The sequence below is a fragment of the Rissa tridactyla genome, chromosome 10 (assembly GCF_028500815.1).
Source record: "Rissa tridactyla isolate bRisTri1 chromosome 10, bRisTri1.patW.cur.20221130, whole genome shotgun sequence".
Taxonomy (NCBI): domain Eukaryota; kingdom Metazoa; phylum Chordata; class Aves; order Charadriiformes; family Laridae; genus Rissa; species Rissa tridactyla.
In genome coordinates this window covers 429,740-446,885 of record NC_071475.1, presented here as the reverse complement: position 1 = coordinate 446,885, position 17,146 = coordinate 429,740, and the positions used below count along the sequence as shown (strand labels likewise).

Genomic DNA, 17,146 nt, shown 5'->3' with positions numbered 1-17,146 from the left:
AAAATGCAGGACTGGAATTAGCAGATGAAGGAGGAAAACAATCCATAACCAGAAACCACCACTTCTCTTTTTTATCGATGCTCCTCATGTTTCACTTTTAATTCAAGATGAAGTCAAGGAGTTTTCACACTTGAGAAGATCTCGCACAGCAGAAGGCTGTCCTTTGCCAACAAGTTTTTTACTGTGAAAGATACTTTTGCTTTACAGCAATCTCGCAGAAAGGAGCGGTTTGGTGCAGATGTTTAAGATGTCATTTAAAACCAGCTCTTAAAAAAGTTTTTTCTTTCTGTTTCATTTGAGTCCTTACAATGTCAATTGTCTCCTTAGAAAAGATTCTTTTCAAAGTTTACCTTCGTTACGCTATTTTTTCCTAATCTAGAGTGTTACTGAATAATAACTAGACATTTGACATCACAGTATTTTTGGCATCATACTGTCATTCTTTGCCCTTGATGGGAAGTTTTATGTACTTTACTAACAGAAACAGTGAAAACCCAAATTTTATGGATTAGATTGGGCCCTCCTGTGGCATAATCATTAGAAGGGGATGGAAGATTTACAGACCTCTAAGACATTCTCTATTTTTTTATTTATTTTTTTTTACTGATCCTTAGGTCTTGGGATTCAGGGTTGAGTTACCAGGATGAAGTACACAGGAATTTTGTGTCCGGATTACTTTTTTTTTCCTAATAAATGTCTTTGTACTAGAACTGTTTGACACCAAAACAGGTAAATTAATATTTTTTCCAAAAAGTTTTGCTTTGATAATTTAAAAAATTATATTAAACTTGAACTTTCTGACTGCTGGTCAGAAAGATGTTTTATGGAACCACACAACTGCTGGATCCTTCCTTATGGCTTGTGCATTAAACATCTGCCATTGTGGGTGAGGACTGTACCCTAAAGCTGTATTAAAATCAGAAGTATGTCCACCTGCGATGGAGAAGAACATGACCTGTGGTAAGACAGAGCTTAGAGGAAATTCTTTATGTTCTCAGAAGGGTCACAAGCTTGTCACAAACATGGTTTTGTTTAGAAATTTACAATCCTGTTTTTTTCCTGTCAGGTAGCACAAAATGCTACAAAGATAATTGAATCTCAGTGATGTTATCTTGGAAATTATTCATGCCTTGGTCCTAATAAATATTCTATACTTTTCCTGTTCTGAAAATCCACTAACGATTAAAAAAAATTGCAGGAAGAAGGCTCAGTGCACTGCATGTTACCCTGTTCTTGTTCCAGCAAACTTAACTATGTACTACATAGAACAGTTGGTATGTTTACGATACCTGAGAAAAATATTTAGTTCTAAAATTCTTTAAAAATATTGAAAATTCCACATCCCACTGCAGACTGTGAAATAGTCATATACCAGATAACGATGAACATGTGAACAAACCACATCACCCCCGAAGTACTGGAAGATAATCCCTCCAGCCTGTGCACTGCACTTCATATGCCGGCCTGCAGTAAACTCAGAGCCTTTGTATTACTAATGTCAGTAAATAAATAATAACAATAAAAATAATGACCTCTTACGGTGTAAACAATACACAGATCTTTAGCTGAATCTGTTCCATTGAAATGAAGCTATTTCTCTTCATGACATGCCTGGATGTGGAGAGACAACTCAGAAGTCAAGCCAGGGTGCCCAGGGCGTAGGTACAGGGCGTGGAGCTGGGTAGAGCGGCTGGTGGGGTCCCTTCTTCAACAAAGGACTAGGAGTCCTCTCCTCACGGCATTGTGAGAGCTGAACCGAGGGACAACGTGTCTGACAGAACCCTCCTGGATGGAGCTACACCGGCTGAAGCGGAGGGCAAGCGGCAGAGATGGAGCACAGCGTGGGGGGTATGGCAATGGTCGGGGTCTTTGGATGTTTAGCAGCATGGGAGCGTGGAGGCCACCGCTCGGCTCTGACAGAGCTTGGCCAAACCTTGCAGCTGATGGAGGCACAGCCACTGTCGGTGCCTGGCAGCACCGGGGGACACTCCACAGCGCGGCTGCCACGCGTCCAGTTGAACCCCGTAAAGCTGTTTTTCTGCCCAGCCGCTGGTGTGTGGCTCACGACCCTGTGCCACAAGGCCACTGAGCCCTCTGCGGCGGTGGTGCCTGACCGCCACCCCTCAGCCCTGGGACACGCGTGTCGGCAGGGGCCGGGGGCCGCCTCGGGCACCCCAGGGCCGGGGGGCACCGCCAAGGCTCCCCGGCCCAGCCAGGCCCCGGCAGCCTCTGCCGCGGGCGGAACGGCAGGCGCGGGGCTCGGGATTCCGGCCGGCGGCGGGGATGGGTGCGCCGGTGACACGGCGCGGCTGCTTCTTGCCCTCCCCCGCCGGTGGCCGCCGGGATCCAAGATGGAGTCGGTGAGCAGAGCGGGGCAGGAGATCAGCCTGGCGGCCTTGAAGCAGCACGACCCGTACATCACCAGCATCGCCGACGTGACCGGCCAGGTAGCGCTCTACAGCTTCAGCCCGAAGGACAACGAGTGGGTAAGTCCGGAGGAGCGGGTCCGGCTCTACCCGCAGCCGGGCCGGCCCGGCGGGCGGTGCGGCCCCCGGGCGGACCGTTCGCGCCGGGGCCGGGGCTGAGGCGCCGCGCCCCAGCGGCCGCCTGTCCCGGCGCCTCCGCGGGGGGCTGCGGCGCGGGCTGCCCTCGCCCGAGGGGAGGTTTGGGGGCTGGGTGCCTTCCCCCCGCCGAGCTCCGGCCACGGGGGGCGCCTGTGCCGGAGGGGAGGGGAAGAAAGGAGAGGAGAGGACCGGCCCTTGGCGGCCGTGGCTGAGTTGACTTTGTTGGATTATTTTTTTCTGAATTGTAATTTGTTGTTGCTCATGCGTGTGGAAGAGCCCTAAGTGAGGAGGAGTGGGATTTAAGAAGTGTTAGTATTCATCATTGCATTAAACACAGTTTCTGGTCGACAGCCGGTTTTATTGTGAAACTATAAAAATGGAAATAATGTGGAAGTTCTTGTCGAACGCAGTGCTGGGGCCGCACACAACTCTGTGCTGGTCACACACACATGGGAAAGGCTGCTTGGAAAATGGAAGTATGAAACAGCTGTGCTCCATAGTTAAATTGTTTTGTCATTGGCTGTGCTGACGTTGCCATCGTTGAAATAACAGCTGGGGGAGACAACCCGACTGATGTTTGCTGAGACATGGACTAGCTATATTCAAAATACAGAGCTGTGAGAAAGCTGTTTGGATCTGACTGGTCAGGTTCAGCATAGGAAAGTTATAGAATGCTGTATATCACATCATCAGATTGATAGCATGGGCAGTATCTTCTGGAAATTGATTTAATTACCTTATCTTACTAAGTAAAAATAGATGGTCTCCGAAAATAAGAGATCATCTTTTTAGTTCTATGATGTCAAGCCTCATGGAAAGATAAGGTTATGGTAAATCTCTAGTTAAAGTGCTATGCAGAAGCTACGTAACTGTGTGAACAATTATATCCTTTAAATGCAATTGCTGTCTTTTGTAGGAGAAAACCGACATAGAAGGGACCTTATTTGTATACAAAAGGTAAGGGGTTTCTTGTGGTTTTTTTCCTTTTTCCTTCCTTAAGAAAACAAACCTCAGGTGGCTTCATGTGTAGCTTTCATACTGGATTTCCTGCATCCATTAAACTCATAATTACTTATTTGTCCAGCTGTTAATGTCTGTGTACTCATTTGAAAAAGAATAAACTCCACACATAGGTGAATAACTCTGTCAAAAGCACTTAAAAGTACTGCTGAAAAATGATAAAACTTGATGAATGCTGCACATGTATCCACACAAAAATCTAATTTATCAAGCTTATTTTGTTAATCCAATAGTTTTTGTTAATATACTGAGTCTATTAAATGCTGTCTTCCTTTGTCTCTGAAAATCCATAAAGTTGATTATGAAAACAATACAGATGACAAATTAAATAATCTGTCCTAACTTAATTTCTGCTGTTTCCTGACAGTTTTGTAAATGGACAAAGTTGCCTAAAAGCTGGAGATCTATTAGTGCATAGTTTTGAGTGCTACTTGATTTCTTCATCAAATCCATGAAAGAAATTTCCAATTATATTGGATGAGGGAAAAGGGTGTGGAGGAAAACCAGCACATAAAACCAATCATGGATTTAAGTTTTAAATTACAGGAAAATAGATAATTTAGACATGAAATAATGCTCTGTTGAATGTAAAAAATATAAATAATGCAGACTTAACCCATCCTGAAACAGACTGTCGTAGACTAGGTGATTACAATATTTCATCCTGGCACTGCAAGGGAATACTAGTAACCAGTTCCTGTCTACTTCGCTTAGCTTCAAGCTTGGAAATACTTAGCATAAGAAAACCCACCAAGCTAAAACCCAAAAAAACTAAGTGAAAAGCGTTCTTGTGATTAGCTGATTATTTCAAACAAGTTCTGATAGGTACATTAAAAGACTAACTCGTGATGGTAAGCATTGTTTGCCTGCTCCTTAGAAGCTCTTGACAGATTTTGTTGTTGATCATTTGGTAAAGATGTTACAGAATTGTTACTGAAATCTTAACGCTAGTTGATTATATCTGATTTTTTACCCTGCCTTTATCGTGCTGAGTTGATTATATGACTGCTTTCAGGCACAGCTGAGTATGTTGACATGACGTTCATGCACCAAGAGAAAACAGATCTAAAACTATCTTGAACTCTCAGTGCTTGCTTGCCTGATGTTTTGTTTTTCCACCTGGTGTCTAGCAAAAATCTAGGTAATAAAAATTGTTTCACTAAGCAATACAATTCTGAATAATTTAATAGCTAATTTGATGGGGTTAACTGGGTTAAGTCTGTATTTTAAGAGTCTCCCTTTAGGAAGAAATTACTGCTTCTGGTTCCCCTATAAGTGTATTTCATGTTATTTAAACTAACATCTCTTTTTATTGCTGCACCTATTTACAGTAAGTTAAATGTTGCTTCGTAAACGGTTTGGTTTTTTTCTCCTCTAATAAAAGATTCTGAAATGCCTCAAAACTATCTCATGTGAAGTGTAGAATGCCCTTGCATTTTAATCCTGGACCTGCCCCAGGTTTTCTTTAATAGATTTTTTTTTTTTGAGGTATATCTTTGATTCAGCAGTTTAGCACTGTAGAACTGTAATGTTTATCCTAATCCTACTTTGAGTTAAGTGTAGTTTTAAATTGAAATTAGTTGACATGCCAAGAAATGGTGTAGAAGAACAACTACTAGAGCTTCAGGACTGCTAAAGCTTCAGCTAATAAAGCAATGGGGACTTGAAGATTAATTCATAACTCTGTGTCAGAAAATTGTATACATTGATCAAGGTATTAATCCTTGTCTTTGTTTTAATTGAAACAATAGGTCAGCTTCTCCTTATCATGGTTTTACGATAGTGAATCGACTGAACATGCACAACTTGGTAGAACCAGTAAATAAAGATTTGGAGTTTCAGCTCCATGAACCTTTTCTTCTCTACAGAAATGCTAGCTGTGAGTATGACTTTCTTTAATCCATAGAAACTTCATGTTCTGTTTTGGAACCTAGACCACTTCTGATTACCGTGACGTCTATTTCAAGTATACTGTAATGGGACAGGTTCCAATGAAATGTTTGATGATGTTTTCTGTCTACAGTGCTAGGTTTACTTAAATAGCTGTATTATATTATGATGATCACCTGCTTTCAATAGAAAGAGGATATACTAACAAAGTTCAATATTGATATGGGTTTTTTTAATTAAATATCTGATAGGTTTAATCTAAACACATACACAGTGCTATTGCATTAATAAAAAAACTATGAAAGAATAGTGAAGACTGATAGATTTTGAAAGTATTTACCACCAAGAATAGTTCTAAGGACTTCCTCTTTTGCAAAATGGGAAAATTAAATATTAATCATTAGCTGCCTGAAGAAGTTGAAAATTGCTCAGCTCTAGGTTGAAGGTTTCTTTCTCCACAGTGGGTTTTGGACTCAGGAGATAGATGTCTACACTAAATTTCCTGGAGTCTAGACTCCAGCAAGTCTGGCTGTTGGGATAATTGTTATACACAGTAGTGAAATAGTAGGCAGTATTTTCTTGCTGCTTTTTGAATTCTAGTAGTGTTTTGGGTCGTCCGTTGAGCTTCAGAGTCCCAGTGTACTGTGTTCCAATTAGGTACATGCTAAAAATCCTGTTACTCCAAAGAGCTCAAAGTATAAATTACATAGATCTTAAAAAGAGGAGGAGGAAGTATAAGTGTATATGAAATTCACATTAGGTTAAGTAGGTAAAAAATGGTGCCCCACAGATCAGAGGGTCCTTCTGGTACAAAGGCATAATTTTCGTGTCCTCTTTTCTCGGGAAAGTACTTGAAACTAGTTTGCTGCTGTCTAGTGACAGGTTCCCCTTACTGAATTACTTGGAGGACCTGTGTGCTGTCTGGATACTGTACTCCCTCAACACCGTGTCATCTTCCTATCAGAATGTCCCCTTGAATTACAGATTGGAACACTGCTTTGGCTATGCTTCAGTGTACCTAAAAGAACAGTCAAATGTTAATCCTTTCCTGTTTCCCCCTTGGAAAGCCTCTAGGATCTGTGGGGAGTAGGATAGATTCCATTATGGTGACAAAGAACAGCTTAAGGTAGGTGGTCTCCTCTGTTTAATAGTCTTAGCAATCCTTCTATAAGTGCCATCCAGAGGAAAAAGTCAAAATTTGTCAGTAAGTTGAGAAGTCAAGGAGATTAGGGAAGTAAATAACTGGCAAGAAATTGGGAGAGAGGAAAAATACTGCGTTGAGCTGGATGTTTAAGCAGGTTGCTTGGTTTGGAAGAGGAGCTGTAGATGATGGTGGTAGGGGGAGGATGGCTAATGAGGTGGCAACAGAGGAAAGAATTGCAATTGTGAGACTGGTGACATAAGGGAAGCAGGAAGTTGATTCATTCGTTTGTTGGAACTGCTGGTGGTATCAGGAAGCAGGAGCTGCTGTGGAATTACCATGGTGTATTCTAGTGGGAGTGACTAGAGGATTACTTGAAGGACGCAATCAGAGAAGGCAAGCTGTGTGTGAGTTCATGAGAAACCCCTAGAGCTAATTATATGCCTTTCTCTCATTGATAAAAGCTGCTCTTTTCCTATGGGACACTATTGTGTAAGATCTGTGGGAGGCTCATGGGGCTTAGGATAGAGATGACATAGAAAAGTATGAGGAAGGAATTCATACAAAGGTGAGTGAGGAAAACATTGTAGACTGGATACGGGAAATAATTGTGTTCTGAAGTAATCAAGAAGTGTTGTTTTTTTCCTCTTATATCTTCCCTATTGTCATTTTAAAATACTTTGGTCAGAAACTATAATTTATTTCATCACTCTGTCCTGTCTCCTGGAAGAAGGTGGTAGCATGTCCAGAAACAGTCTACCCTGATTGCAAATTGAAAATGTGCAATGTAGTTGTTAAGTCATTAGTTATTTCCCAGAGTGCCACAAATAAGCAGCAGATCAGTTTTTGTGTGCTCTGCCAGTGTTCATTTTGATCAAACGCAAGCTTAAAAGCATAGAAAACAGCATCTAAGCTTTTTATTCCTTAGGATTTCAGCACTGCTAACACCCTTACGTTTTGCATCTCGTTGTTGTGTTTTGGATTTTCTTCCTCTTATGCAGTTTCACAAATCTTCTGACCTCTGTCCCCTGAATTAGTTAGAAAAGAACAAATTATGTGATTGAAATGTTCAGTGTTAAATCTGTTTGCCTCTATCTGCATAGTATTTGTGAAACTTAAAAAGAAAACCAAACCAAAAAAACCCTTCGGGATTGATTTGAATTTGCAGACAAAGTTCAACATGTATGTATTTCATTTCCGTGGGTAGATCAGGGGATTTTTGTCCAAGTTCTTCTTATGCAGAAAGGTGTCCACTGCTGCTCAGCTGCCTGCTAACATGAAAAAACTTTGCATTTTTGGGACTAATTCAAATAGGAGTTTTAAGCCAATGGTTAATGTAATGTGTACCTCTAATGGCTTAATGTGGAGTTCTTCTGAGAACCTTTAATGACTGCTAGGTTGTGCAAGGAAAAACCACCTCTGGTAGGGAGTGTTGGCAACAGCCCTATTTCTTGTAGAGTAGTGGGATTGTTTTTTGTATCCTGCTTGAGGAAATCTACTGTGATCATTAGAAACTCTTAACAGTACGATGTCCTGCTAAGACTGCTGAATGATTGAACTGATGATTCCATTTCCTTAGCTTATAGATGAGGAATGGTTCAGACTACCTGATAAAAACCTAAAATCACGTTTATTAATACTGCTGTTTAGCAGAGGCAAACGTATTTTGTGCCTGTATATTTAGGTTGCAGCAGGATCAATGACAAATCGTGGTTTACGCTTCCCCACGGCATGGTAGAAATAGTAGAAGATGATGAAAGCAAAATTATGCTACCACATATTCAGGGAAGGTTCCATGAATCATGTTCAGTTATAAAGATTGTTGACTACTGTTTTATAAACTTCATGTTTTCACTTTGTTATGAGAGTCTGTCTTGACTTGAGAAGATAATAAGGGCAGAGTCCGTTACGTATACCAGGGCAGACCTCTGGCATTTCTGTCTTAAATGGCACAAGAGCTGTTCTGAGTGTTATCAAGTGACGTACTCCAGTCTGTGCAGAGCTGCTAACAAGTTATACGAGAAACTTTGCAAGCACTATATAAACATTATTTTTGCTTGGCTGGAGGCTATAAGAATGATTTGCCTGTCATGCTAGATCATAATATTTTTGGTGTGTTTTACCATTCTTTCATAGTTTGGTTTGTTCAAATACTTATTTTTAATATACAATAGAATTTTTAGTTTGCTGCCTATCAGAACTTTAATTAAGCTGTAGACATGAGACCCTTTATCCAGTTGCACAAAGGCTTTTTCATGCTCGTAGAGCAAGACTGGGTAATTGCCATTTTATTCTCACAGGAAAGGAGCTCTGACTTATCTTTCATAGTTGGGGGGGTTCCCCTGTTTTTGCAGGGTGGGTTATGAAGGGGTCTTTTATGGGTATTCTGGAAGTAGAACAGACCAGGTGATAACAGTACCTTTCTTATATCTACCTTTTGTTGTGTTCACTGGGTGAAATGGAAGACCTTTGGGTCAATTTGTTATTTGTTATTGTGGTTACATGTCAGACGTGCGGAGGCTTACCCACTCACCCACCCCCCCGAAAATAATACCTTTTTAATATTGTAGCTGTTAATGGGTAAATGTTTCCCAGCTCCAGACTTCTTTTTCTCAAAACCATTCTGGCTACATAATATGGGTCAAGCCCCAAAAGAATGTTTAAACACAACATTTTGAGAAAGGCTATGTCTACTTTAAAAGTTGTATATAATATTGCCTGAAAACTTACACCATTTATTCAAGAGGCATCAGATTGTAAAGCAAAAAATGACAGGGGGTGTGACTAAGAAGCTGTGAGACGTTGTACCGGTTGCAGTGGTAAATTGGAGAAGAAGGGAAAAAAAAAAAGAAAGGTGTTCTACTTTTCATTGTTAAAGAAAGCAAATATCTCCTCTAAATGTGAGCAAATCAAGAGATTAAGTCACTTCCTCTTAATTTCGGTAATGTAACATATTTTAAATTTAGAATTCCTCTTAAAAGGTAGAACTTTTTAGATTGTACTTAATACTTAATGTGCTCTTTATTATTGACTGGTACATTTGATCCCTGTCTAACTTTCCCTCTGGACACATGCACATTCTTTATGGTATTCAGCGTATTTGTTAGTGAAGCACTGAATCCCATTGACCTGTTTTTTTAATGAACCTAAGCCTGTTTCCTCTTGTCTGTATTTTGTGAAAAGTATGTTAAACTCTGATTAAAAAAAAATGCACAGTTCTGCTGGTAACAATAATAATAGTCCACTCTGAAAGTTCAATACTTTGAATCTCTAATGTGAGAATTTGGAGCCAATAGTTGATAGTTTGCTTAATAATAGAGGAAAATTAGTCAGAGTTTTAAACAATCGCCAACTTACCTCTTAAAGTCTGCAAGAAGTATTCTTCTTTCTCGTTTATAACTTTCCCTCTGTATCGGTGGCGTTGGTCTTGATTAAATGGCTTTTTAATCCAAGCTAGTTCACTTGGGAGGGCAGGCAGATTGATTTCCATGCTGCTGAAAAGACAGATGCTAAGCATAAAACTTGGGTATTAAAATAAATGGTCCTTGTTTGGTGTGGGGTTTTTGTTTTGGATTTTTTTTTTCTTGCTTCTTATTCCTGTCCAAGGGTAAAAGTTAATAAAAAAATAATGGATTTTGGAGAGGTTTATACATATAAGTGGAAAACTCAATTACGAAGTGCTGTATTCTGGCCTTGTTGTATTATCATTAGACTTGTATTCAGAACAGCAGAAGCAAAATAAGTTGCGTTATTTCAAATGGCTTTCAAAATTCCTTGCAAGAGCTCCTGAGTGGTTTCAAAAAAAGGCATCCTTACTGGTAAGGAAAGTCTCTCATTATCACCTTTGCTCCTGGCTGGCAATGCATTAAGTATGACACATCTCTGCGATTGCTGACGCTGAATGGCCCTCCAGCAAGCGCATTAACCCAGTGGTTTAGTCTGAGATAAGAAAGGAGCCTGTTCTCGATACCTTTATAGCAGCAGCGGCAATGCAAGCCAGGGGGAGGGGAGGAACCTTTGAAAGCTGTTAAGAAGTTCTAAAAATATTTTGTTTGACCTGAAAGATGGCATTGTAAGTGGAAGGGGTTTTCCGCTCTGGTTCAGTATTGCAAAGTAGTAATCCCGCTCGTTCCACACAATGCTTTGTCAGATGGCAGTTTGTTAAACTGTTCCTGATCTTGGATGCTGTTTGCCACCTGCTGAATTACTCCAGTGCAACTCCTTGTGGGATCGTGCTGTGAACTGTATTTGTGAAATGGCCTTAGATATTCACAACAATAAGAAAGGGAGGGACTTTTTTTTTATTAATTCTAATGATTTATAAATCTATGTGACAGGCAGGAAAAAATGAATAGTGAATGAGGAATCTCAGTGAAGAAGATATTGAAGCAGAGTGACTGAGGGGAGGTGGCATTTCAGCTAACCTTGCTACTGGACGAAATACGAGCTTTGAGAGAGATTGCTTTATGTGCTTATTGCATTATGCCTTAAACTCTATTTGAAGTGTAAAATGATGCATATACCACATGCAAATGATGCATATATGTGCTTTCCTTTACAGTAGTGAGATCGGGTTAAATTGATTTCCGTGATTACCTTATGGGATGGGTGTCAAAATACGAGTCTTTCCTTTCCAGAGAGGGTTTGAAAGAGTACTGTCCCCCGCTTCTACTTCTGCTTCATTGTATAGCAGCATCTAAATAGGAGCTGTAAAATAAAACCTTTCTGTCCTCTATCAGCTCTTCCAACTAGTTTAGGTAACTTTTAAACAGATCGTCTTTCTGAACGAGATGAAGCTGTATCTGCCCAAATGGCTAAATTGCCGAAGGCAAGAGAGTCATAGTGTCTGGAATCTCTGAAACTGGCAGTGCTGCTGGGTACCATGTACGCTTCTTCCAGCATAGCGTTCTTGGGGTACAGTTTCATCAATGTTTCAGCAGTTTTGCCTTACTGTGCTGCCCCCAGCTTCTTGTTTCTGCTCTCTCTCTTGTGGTAGGTGGCATGTTTTGAAGCTGATACACAAACAGTATTGAGGAACTGGTCTGGACTAAAATCTGTCCAGCTGACATAAGGGACAGGCGTGAGTTGAGGTAGAATGAGTTAACAGCAAATCTGCTTACTTAAAATGAAAACTGAAGTGAAACTAAGCTTTGGGATGCAATTTCATTTTGTGTTACCAAAGATGAGGCCCCTGTCTCACTGTGGCACTTTTCTATCCCCACTTTTAATTCAGATCCGCTAACTGGGCAGCATTGGAACTGCTGATGAAACCATGGGAGCACAATGTAGAAGAGACTAAGACCTTCCTTTTGGTGTTATCTGGCTGTTAGACTTGAGCAGGAAGACTTCCATAATGCTTTTGTTTTCTGAAAAATAGATTTTCTCCCATAGCATTTTCAATCAAGTTTTAGTGATTGATCCAGTCAAGTTTGAAGGGAAGTTGAGCATTATGTTCTTAGATAAATATTTGCAGGTCAGTGATTCTAATAAAAATGATGATGTCAGAGAAGAATGTAGATAAAGATAGCTGACTTCTTTTAATTTTATGAAATCTGCTTTGTCTGTGATATGGGCTACTCGTGACTTAATGTGTGTCAAAATGTAATGTGAATCCAGATGAAAAGTATTGCTGCCGATGATTACAAACTACATCTACTTGATTGCTAAAGATGCTGCCCGGCATTCAATGTACAAAAGCTGGATGGAAAATGTTAAATTAGGTGGAAAAATGAGTCACTTAATTAAGTGACTTCTGTTGGATGAAGCTCTTCAAAGAACTGCAGTGGGAAGATATGCCATTAGACGTATGAACAGCTAATGTTTACGCTGGGTGTAGTAAAAAGATCACAGATTTGAAAAGAACTGGTAAGTACCAACTCTGTTTTTAATAAAAGGATGGTCATAGCTGAAGTTGCACGCACGTATGAAAGATATCAAATATAGTAATGCAGTTGGGACACACACACATGCTTCTGGGACAAGGAAGCTGAACTGATAGTACAAATGAGTCCTCTTTTGAAAAGAGGGAGGTAAACATTCCAGCCTGTTGTATCATCTCTAAGTTGGTGCCTGAGTTTACTCGTTCACAATCTGCTTTACATCCTTGTAATACTGTTAATGTTTTGCAGTGACTCTCTATGATTGCTTGCCAGTAGTACAAAGTTGAAAAAAGCCTGATACTCTGTGCACCAAACTGAGATTCGGATCTGCTTCTGGTCTTGTGTAGGCCTGTTTCTGGCAGAATTGAATGTGACTTTAATCAGTTGTCCCATTAAGATACCATTATAGGTTCCTTATCTTCATTTCTTCAGCAAGTATGCTTTTGAAGAAGCTTTCTTCTCTTGGCAGTTTGTCTGATAATGAAGTCAGGGAAGGGAAAGAGCTTTTCTTCAGTGTTAAAATATGGTATGTGACTAAAGAAGTAGCTCAAACTAGAATTGTTTTCAGGTTTCTATGCAGTAGACAATCCAGCTGTATTAAACTGTAAATATTAATAAATACATCATAAGCATTGGCTACATGTATGATATGCCTTTTTTTAATTGGCTTATGTCTTTTTGTAAGAAGAAAGTTCCTTAAATTGTGCTGTATTGATTTCTTTATGATTTGAAAAGCTTTGTTGTCTATTACTTAAGCTGTAATTTCTGAAGAAAACAGACACTCAAGTGAATATAGTTGTTATTTACTAAAACTAAAAAAAAGCTGCAAACAAGAACTTCAGCTTATCTTAGGATATTGTTACAGAAGTGAGGTGTAGGAATTACTTTTTGAGGGTTTTGGTCCAACACAGCAAGCCCAGGATAACTGGAAGGTCTAGTTTGGTAAATAATTGCCCTCTTTGCCATGGCTTGAAATAATTTTGAGTGGACTTCAGTTGAGATTTTGAGTGTTTTCAGGTGGGGGGAAAAAAGGGGGGGGGGACAGGATTTCACTTTGAAATAAAAATCTGCATCTGTCTGGAAAAGGCTGTGGGTTTTGGTTGGGGTTTTTTGTGTTTTGGTTTTTTTAAAAAAAAAACAAACAGCAAAACCCAAAACAATAAAACATTCCTTTCCTTCACTTTAAGTCATACTCTTATAATCAGTTAGTGGTTTCAACTTCATAAGAACTTCATCATGAGCTGCAACATAAAGATGAGTTTTAAAATGCTAAAAGTGTCTTTTCAGAAACTAAAATATTTTAATGGTAGCATACATAAAGTGTCCAGTTGCCTTTGATGTACTTTCGCATTATGCGTTGACAAATTTCGTAGGTGAACCAAAATTTAAAATAACCTGCTTTGTGAGTTGGATTAAATACAATTCTGAAGAGTTGTTCAGATTTGTTGTGTTGGCACAACTGTGGGGAGGGACGGTGAGGAGAAGAGGATGTGTGCGGGTAAAAAATGGCTTCTCTGACGTGGGAATGCTGATGAAGAAATAGTGCGTGGTACTGCTGACTAAATTTCTCTCTCTGGTGGGGTATCTTTGAGCTCAGCGATCAGGCTCTACCTCTGCCAACTTATTCTGAAAGCCAGAATGGGGCTTAGTGTCTTGCTGAGCTGGAACCCTTTTGCCCTCATTGCTGTGTCCTTGATACCTTCAAAGAGGAGGGTTCAACAGGAATCTAGTTTTAAGCTGCTCCATGAATGGGACAGGATGACTGGAGCTTTGGAACTGCTTCTTTCCTGTACAGTTACTTCTCTTGAGAAAAGAATATGGAGAGGGAGCCTTCCAGAGAGCCTCTGACTGAACCGTCATACTGTCATTCAAACTTCAGTATTTTTGTTGAGCTTCAAAAATTGAAAAATTTACAAATAAATGCTTAAAAAAAAATGGATATTCTTTAGACTAGTTTAAATGGTCAAGTCAGTAATTCAAAACAGAACGTTGCAACTGTAACGAGAAGGAATCTGGTAGTTAAAACTTCTTTTTTCTGCCATTTTTATTGACAAACAGTATCAATGTTTTGTAGTTCTTGCATTTGATCGGACTCAAGTTGTATTTGTGTTTGCACATGTGCCATTTCTGATTATAAATAGTCACACACAGAACATCTGAGTGGAAATTGATGGTAATTTGTGTGTTACAGATCTAGTGGACTGCTTGTCTCTTGTTTTTTTCCTGTTGATTTCATTTTTGGTTTTTTTAATCTTTGTCTTACACTTACCTTTTCCTTATTTTCAAGTGTCGATTTACAGTATCTGGTTTTACGACAAGAATGACTGTCATCGAATAGCAAAACTCATGGCTAAGTAAGTACTGTGGTCTCATTCTGTAATTCTTTTATGCAATACAGAAAAAACCCAACCTATTAAATGTGTTTGGGTTTTTTCTTGCTCTCCTTAAATAGAAAAATACAATGTTCTTGCTGGTGCTGTTTTTTTAGTAATCAAAATATTGGTTTTGGTTTTTAAAAAACTGCAGCATTAAAATTTTCAGTGAAGTGGTAGAAAATTCAGTTGAAGTATTCATTGGCGTTCTCCAAAGAAAGCACATACAAACACTGCTTATTTTATGTTTTATTTTGTATAGTGATGCAGGCAAAATATCCTCTGATGTAGAAAGTGTAATTAGGTAAACGATGGCCATGTTTTTTGGTTGGTTTTGTGGTTTGTTTGGTGGTGGGCTGGTTTTTGTTTGGGTTTCTGGGGTTATTTTTAAGGCTTGGTTATTATTCCTGACTAAAGTGAAGAGACTGGAAAATAGTGGGAGAAGTAGGTGGAATCTTACAGAATTAAAGTGATGTTAGAAGAGTAAGCAAAACGATGAAATAATAGGAGCTTGTTGTTGCTAATGTCTGGATTGATTATTTTTTCTTTTTTTTTTTTTTCCCCCCTTCCTTTGGAGATAAAGTTGGTTTATAAAGCTGCTGTGTCAGTTGCTTTTATTTTGTAGTTCCAAGGACTCCTAGAGATGTCATGCAGCAGGAGAACTCATGAAAGTGATCTCAATTTAAATAAACCTTAAAAGACCGTTTGCAGTAACGGGTTTGTTGGTGTTCCAGCTGCTGTCAGTGCAGTCAGCCTGTCTGTGCCGTGGGTGGTTGTGCTGCCCCAGCTGAGGAGGGCTTCAGAGTAGAGTGCCGACGTGTGTGTGGACAACAGAGGTCAAAGGAGGCTGGAACTGGTCGAGTTGGCAATGTGGCATAAATCCTTTAAAACAGGTTGTGATTAGAGGGTGTTCTTGCACCTTTCTGTTTCTTCAGGTGAAGTCCCTTGCAGATCAAGCCAAGACTTTGTACTAACAGAAATTTAGTGATGAGAATGAACTTGAGCAAATCTTCAGTGTTCTTAGAAAAGGAAGGAGCTTGAAGTGTATGCCAGGGTAGTCACATGAGCAAAAACGCAAAATCGCAAAATGCAAATGTACTGCACAGAGTGTCTTCTCATCCCTAGTTCTCTGCTTTGCTTTTCTTCACCATCACACTCTACTTTCCTGATCTTTGTTTTCTATTGCATGCTTTAATCGGCACGTCATGTCTTGCTGGATATCTCGAAGACTGGCAGAACTTAATTATATGGAAAATAGTCATTGTGTAGACGTTTTAAGCTGAAGTCTAATTTCTTTTTCTGGGATTTTTGCTTTGGGTTATTTTGGCTTTTCCCCACAGAAGCAATGCAAGACAACACAAATGACAGACTTGAATATCAAGGTCTCTTCCTAAATTCTTATTTTTCTTTCTCTCATCCTGATAACCCTATACAGTTCCCATTTCCCACTTTTTTCTTTTCTTTCTTTTTTTTCGTCCCCAGCAGTGTTGGACTTTTTGCTGTTATTTGGCTTGTCCAAATGTAAGGCTTAATTATAAGGATTAATGGAAAACAGTTGTGTGAAACTGACAAATAAATAAAATGTCTATTGCTTCTCCACTTTATAAACAGAGCATCAGGAGGGCAAGGTCGTTGTTTGGTTTTTTTTTTTAATGCATGATTAGTGTTCATGGTGGGGAGAGAGCTGAACCCGTCGAACTCTACCATATTCTGATTCTGCCATGCACAGCTACACTGCAGGCCTAAGTGTCATGTGACAAAACTTGAGTTCATTTGATATTAAACTAGTCTAGTCACTGCAGCACAAATGAAGGGCTATAGATAGCTTATGGATCTCTGCAAGTGTGGTCGGGTAACAGACCAGTCCAGCCACGGCTCAGCGGTCCATAAAGCATGTCTACCCTTTCAGTTGCAAACGTAAAATATTCTGGAAATAGCTGTAACCCAGTAGGTTCATGTAAAGTCAGTATGGGAACAATCTAAGCTTTATTGTCATTTCCTTGTCAACTACTGCAACCGGCTTTTTCTTGGGTCCCTGCCGCCTATATTGCAGCTTTATTAACACACAGAGGCAGAAGTGCCAAAGTCGGTGTTATTGCTTTGCCCCTGGTCATGGTGCAGATACTCACACGCTCTTGTAGCATTTCAGCAGCCTCAGAAGTTTCTGAGATTACAAATTATTTTGGAAGGTCAAAAATATGAAATGTACTTTTTAAATGTTGGAATTTTTTTATGGTAGGTGTTGTGGATTGTGGATTAAAAGTCTCTTTGAAACTGAAA

General features: G+C 39.7%; 1 protein-coding gene across 3 annotated transcripts in view; it reads left to right on the top strand.

Moving 5' to 3' along the window:
* The first annotated feature begins 2,271 nt into the window (after positions 1 to 2,271).
* Positions 2,272 to 17,146, top strand: part of DCP1A (decapping mRNA 1A) — a 37,680-nt gene continuing 22,805 nt past the window's right edge. The window contains exons 1-5 of one of the 3 annotated variants that reach the window (XM_054215762.1): positions 2,433 to 2,486; positions 3,481 to 3,521; positions 4,600 to 4,725; positions 5,336 to 5,463; positions 14,782 to 14,848. In XM_054215762.1, the coding sequence (XP_054071737.1) occupies positions 5,382 to 5,463; positions 14,782 to 14,848 (149 nt within the window). In that variant the 5' untranslated portion in view covers positions 2,433 to 2,486; positions 3,481 to 3,521; positions 4,600 to 4,725; positions 5,336 to 5,381. Of the gene's footprint in view, positions 2,487 to 3,480; positions 3,522 to 4,599; positions 4,726 to 5,335; positions 5,464 to 14,781; positions 14,849 to 17,146 lie in introns of all 3 variants that reach the window. The other 2 variants (XM_054215763.1, XM_054215764.1) reach the window with 2 other exon arrangements.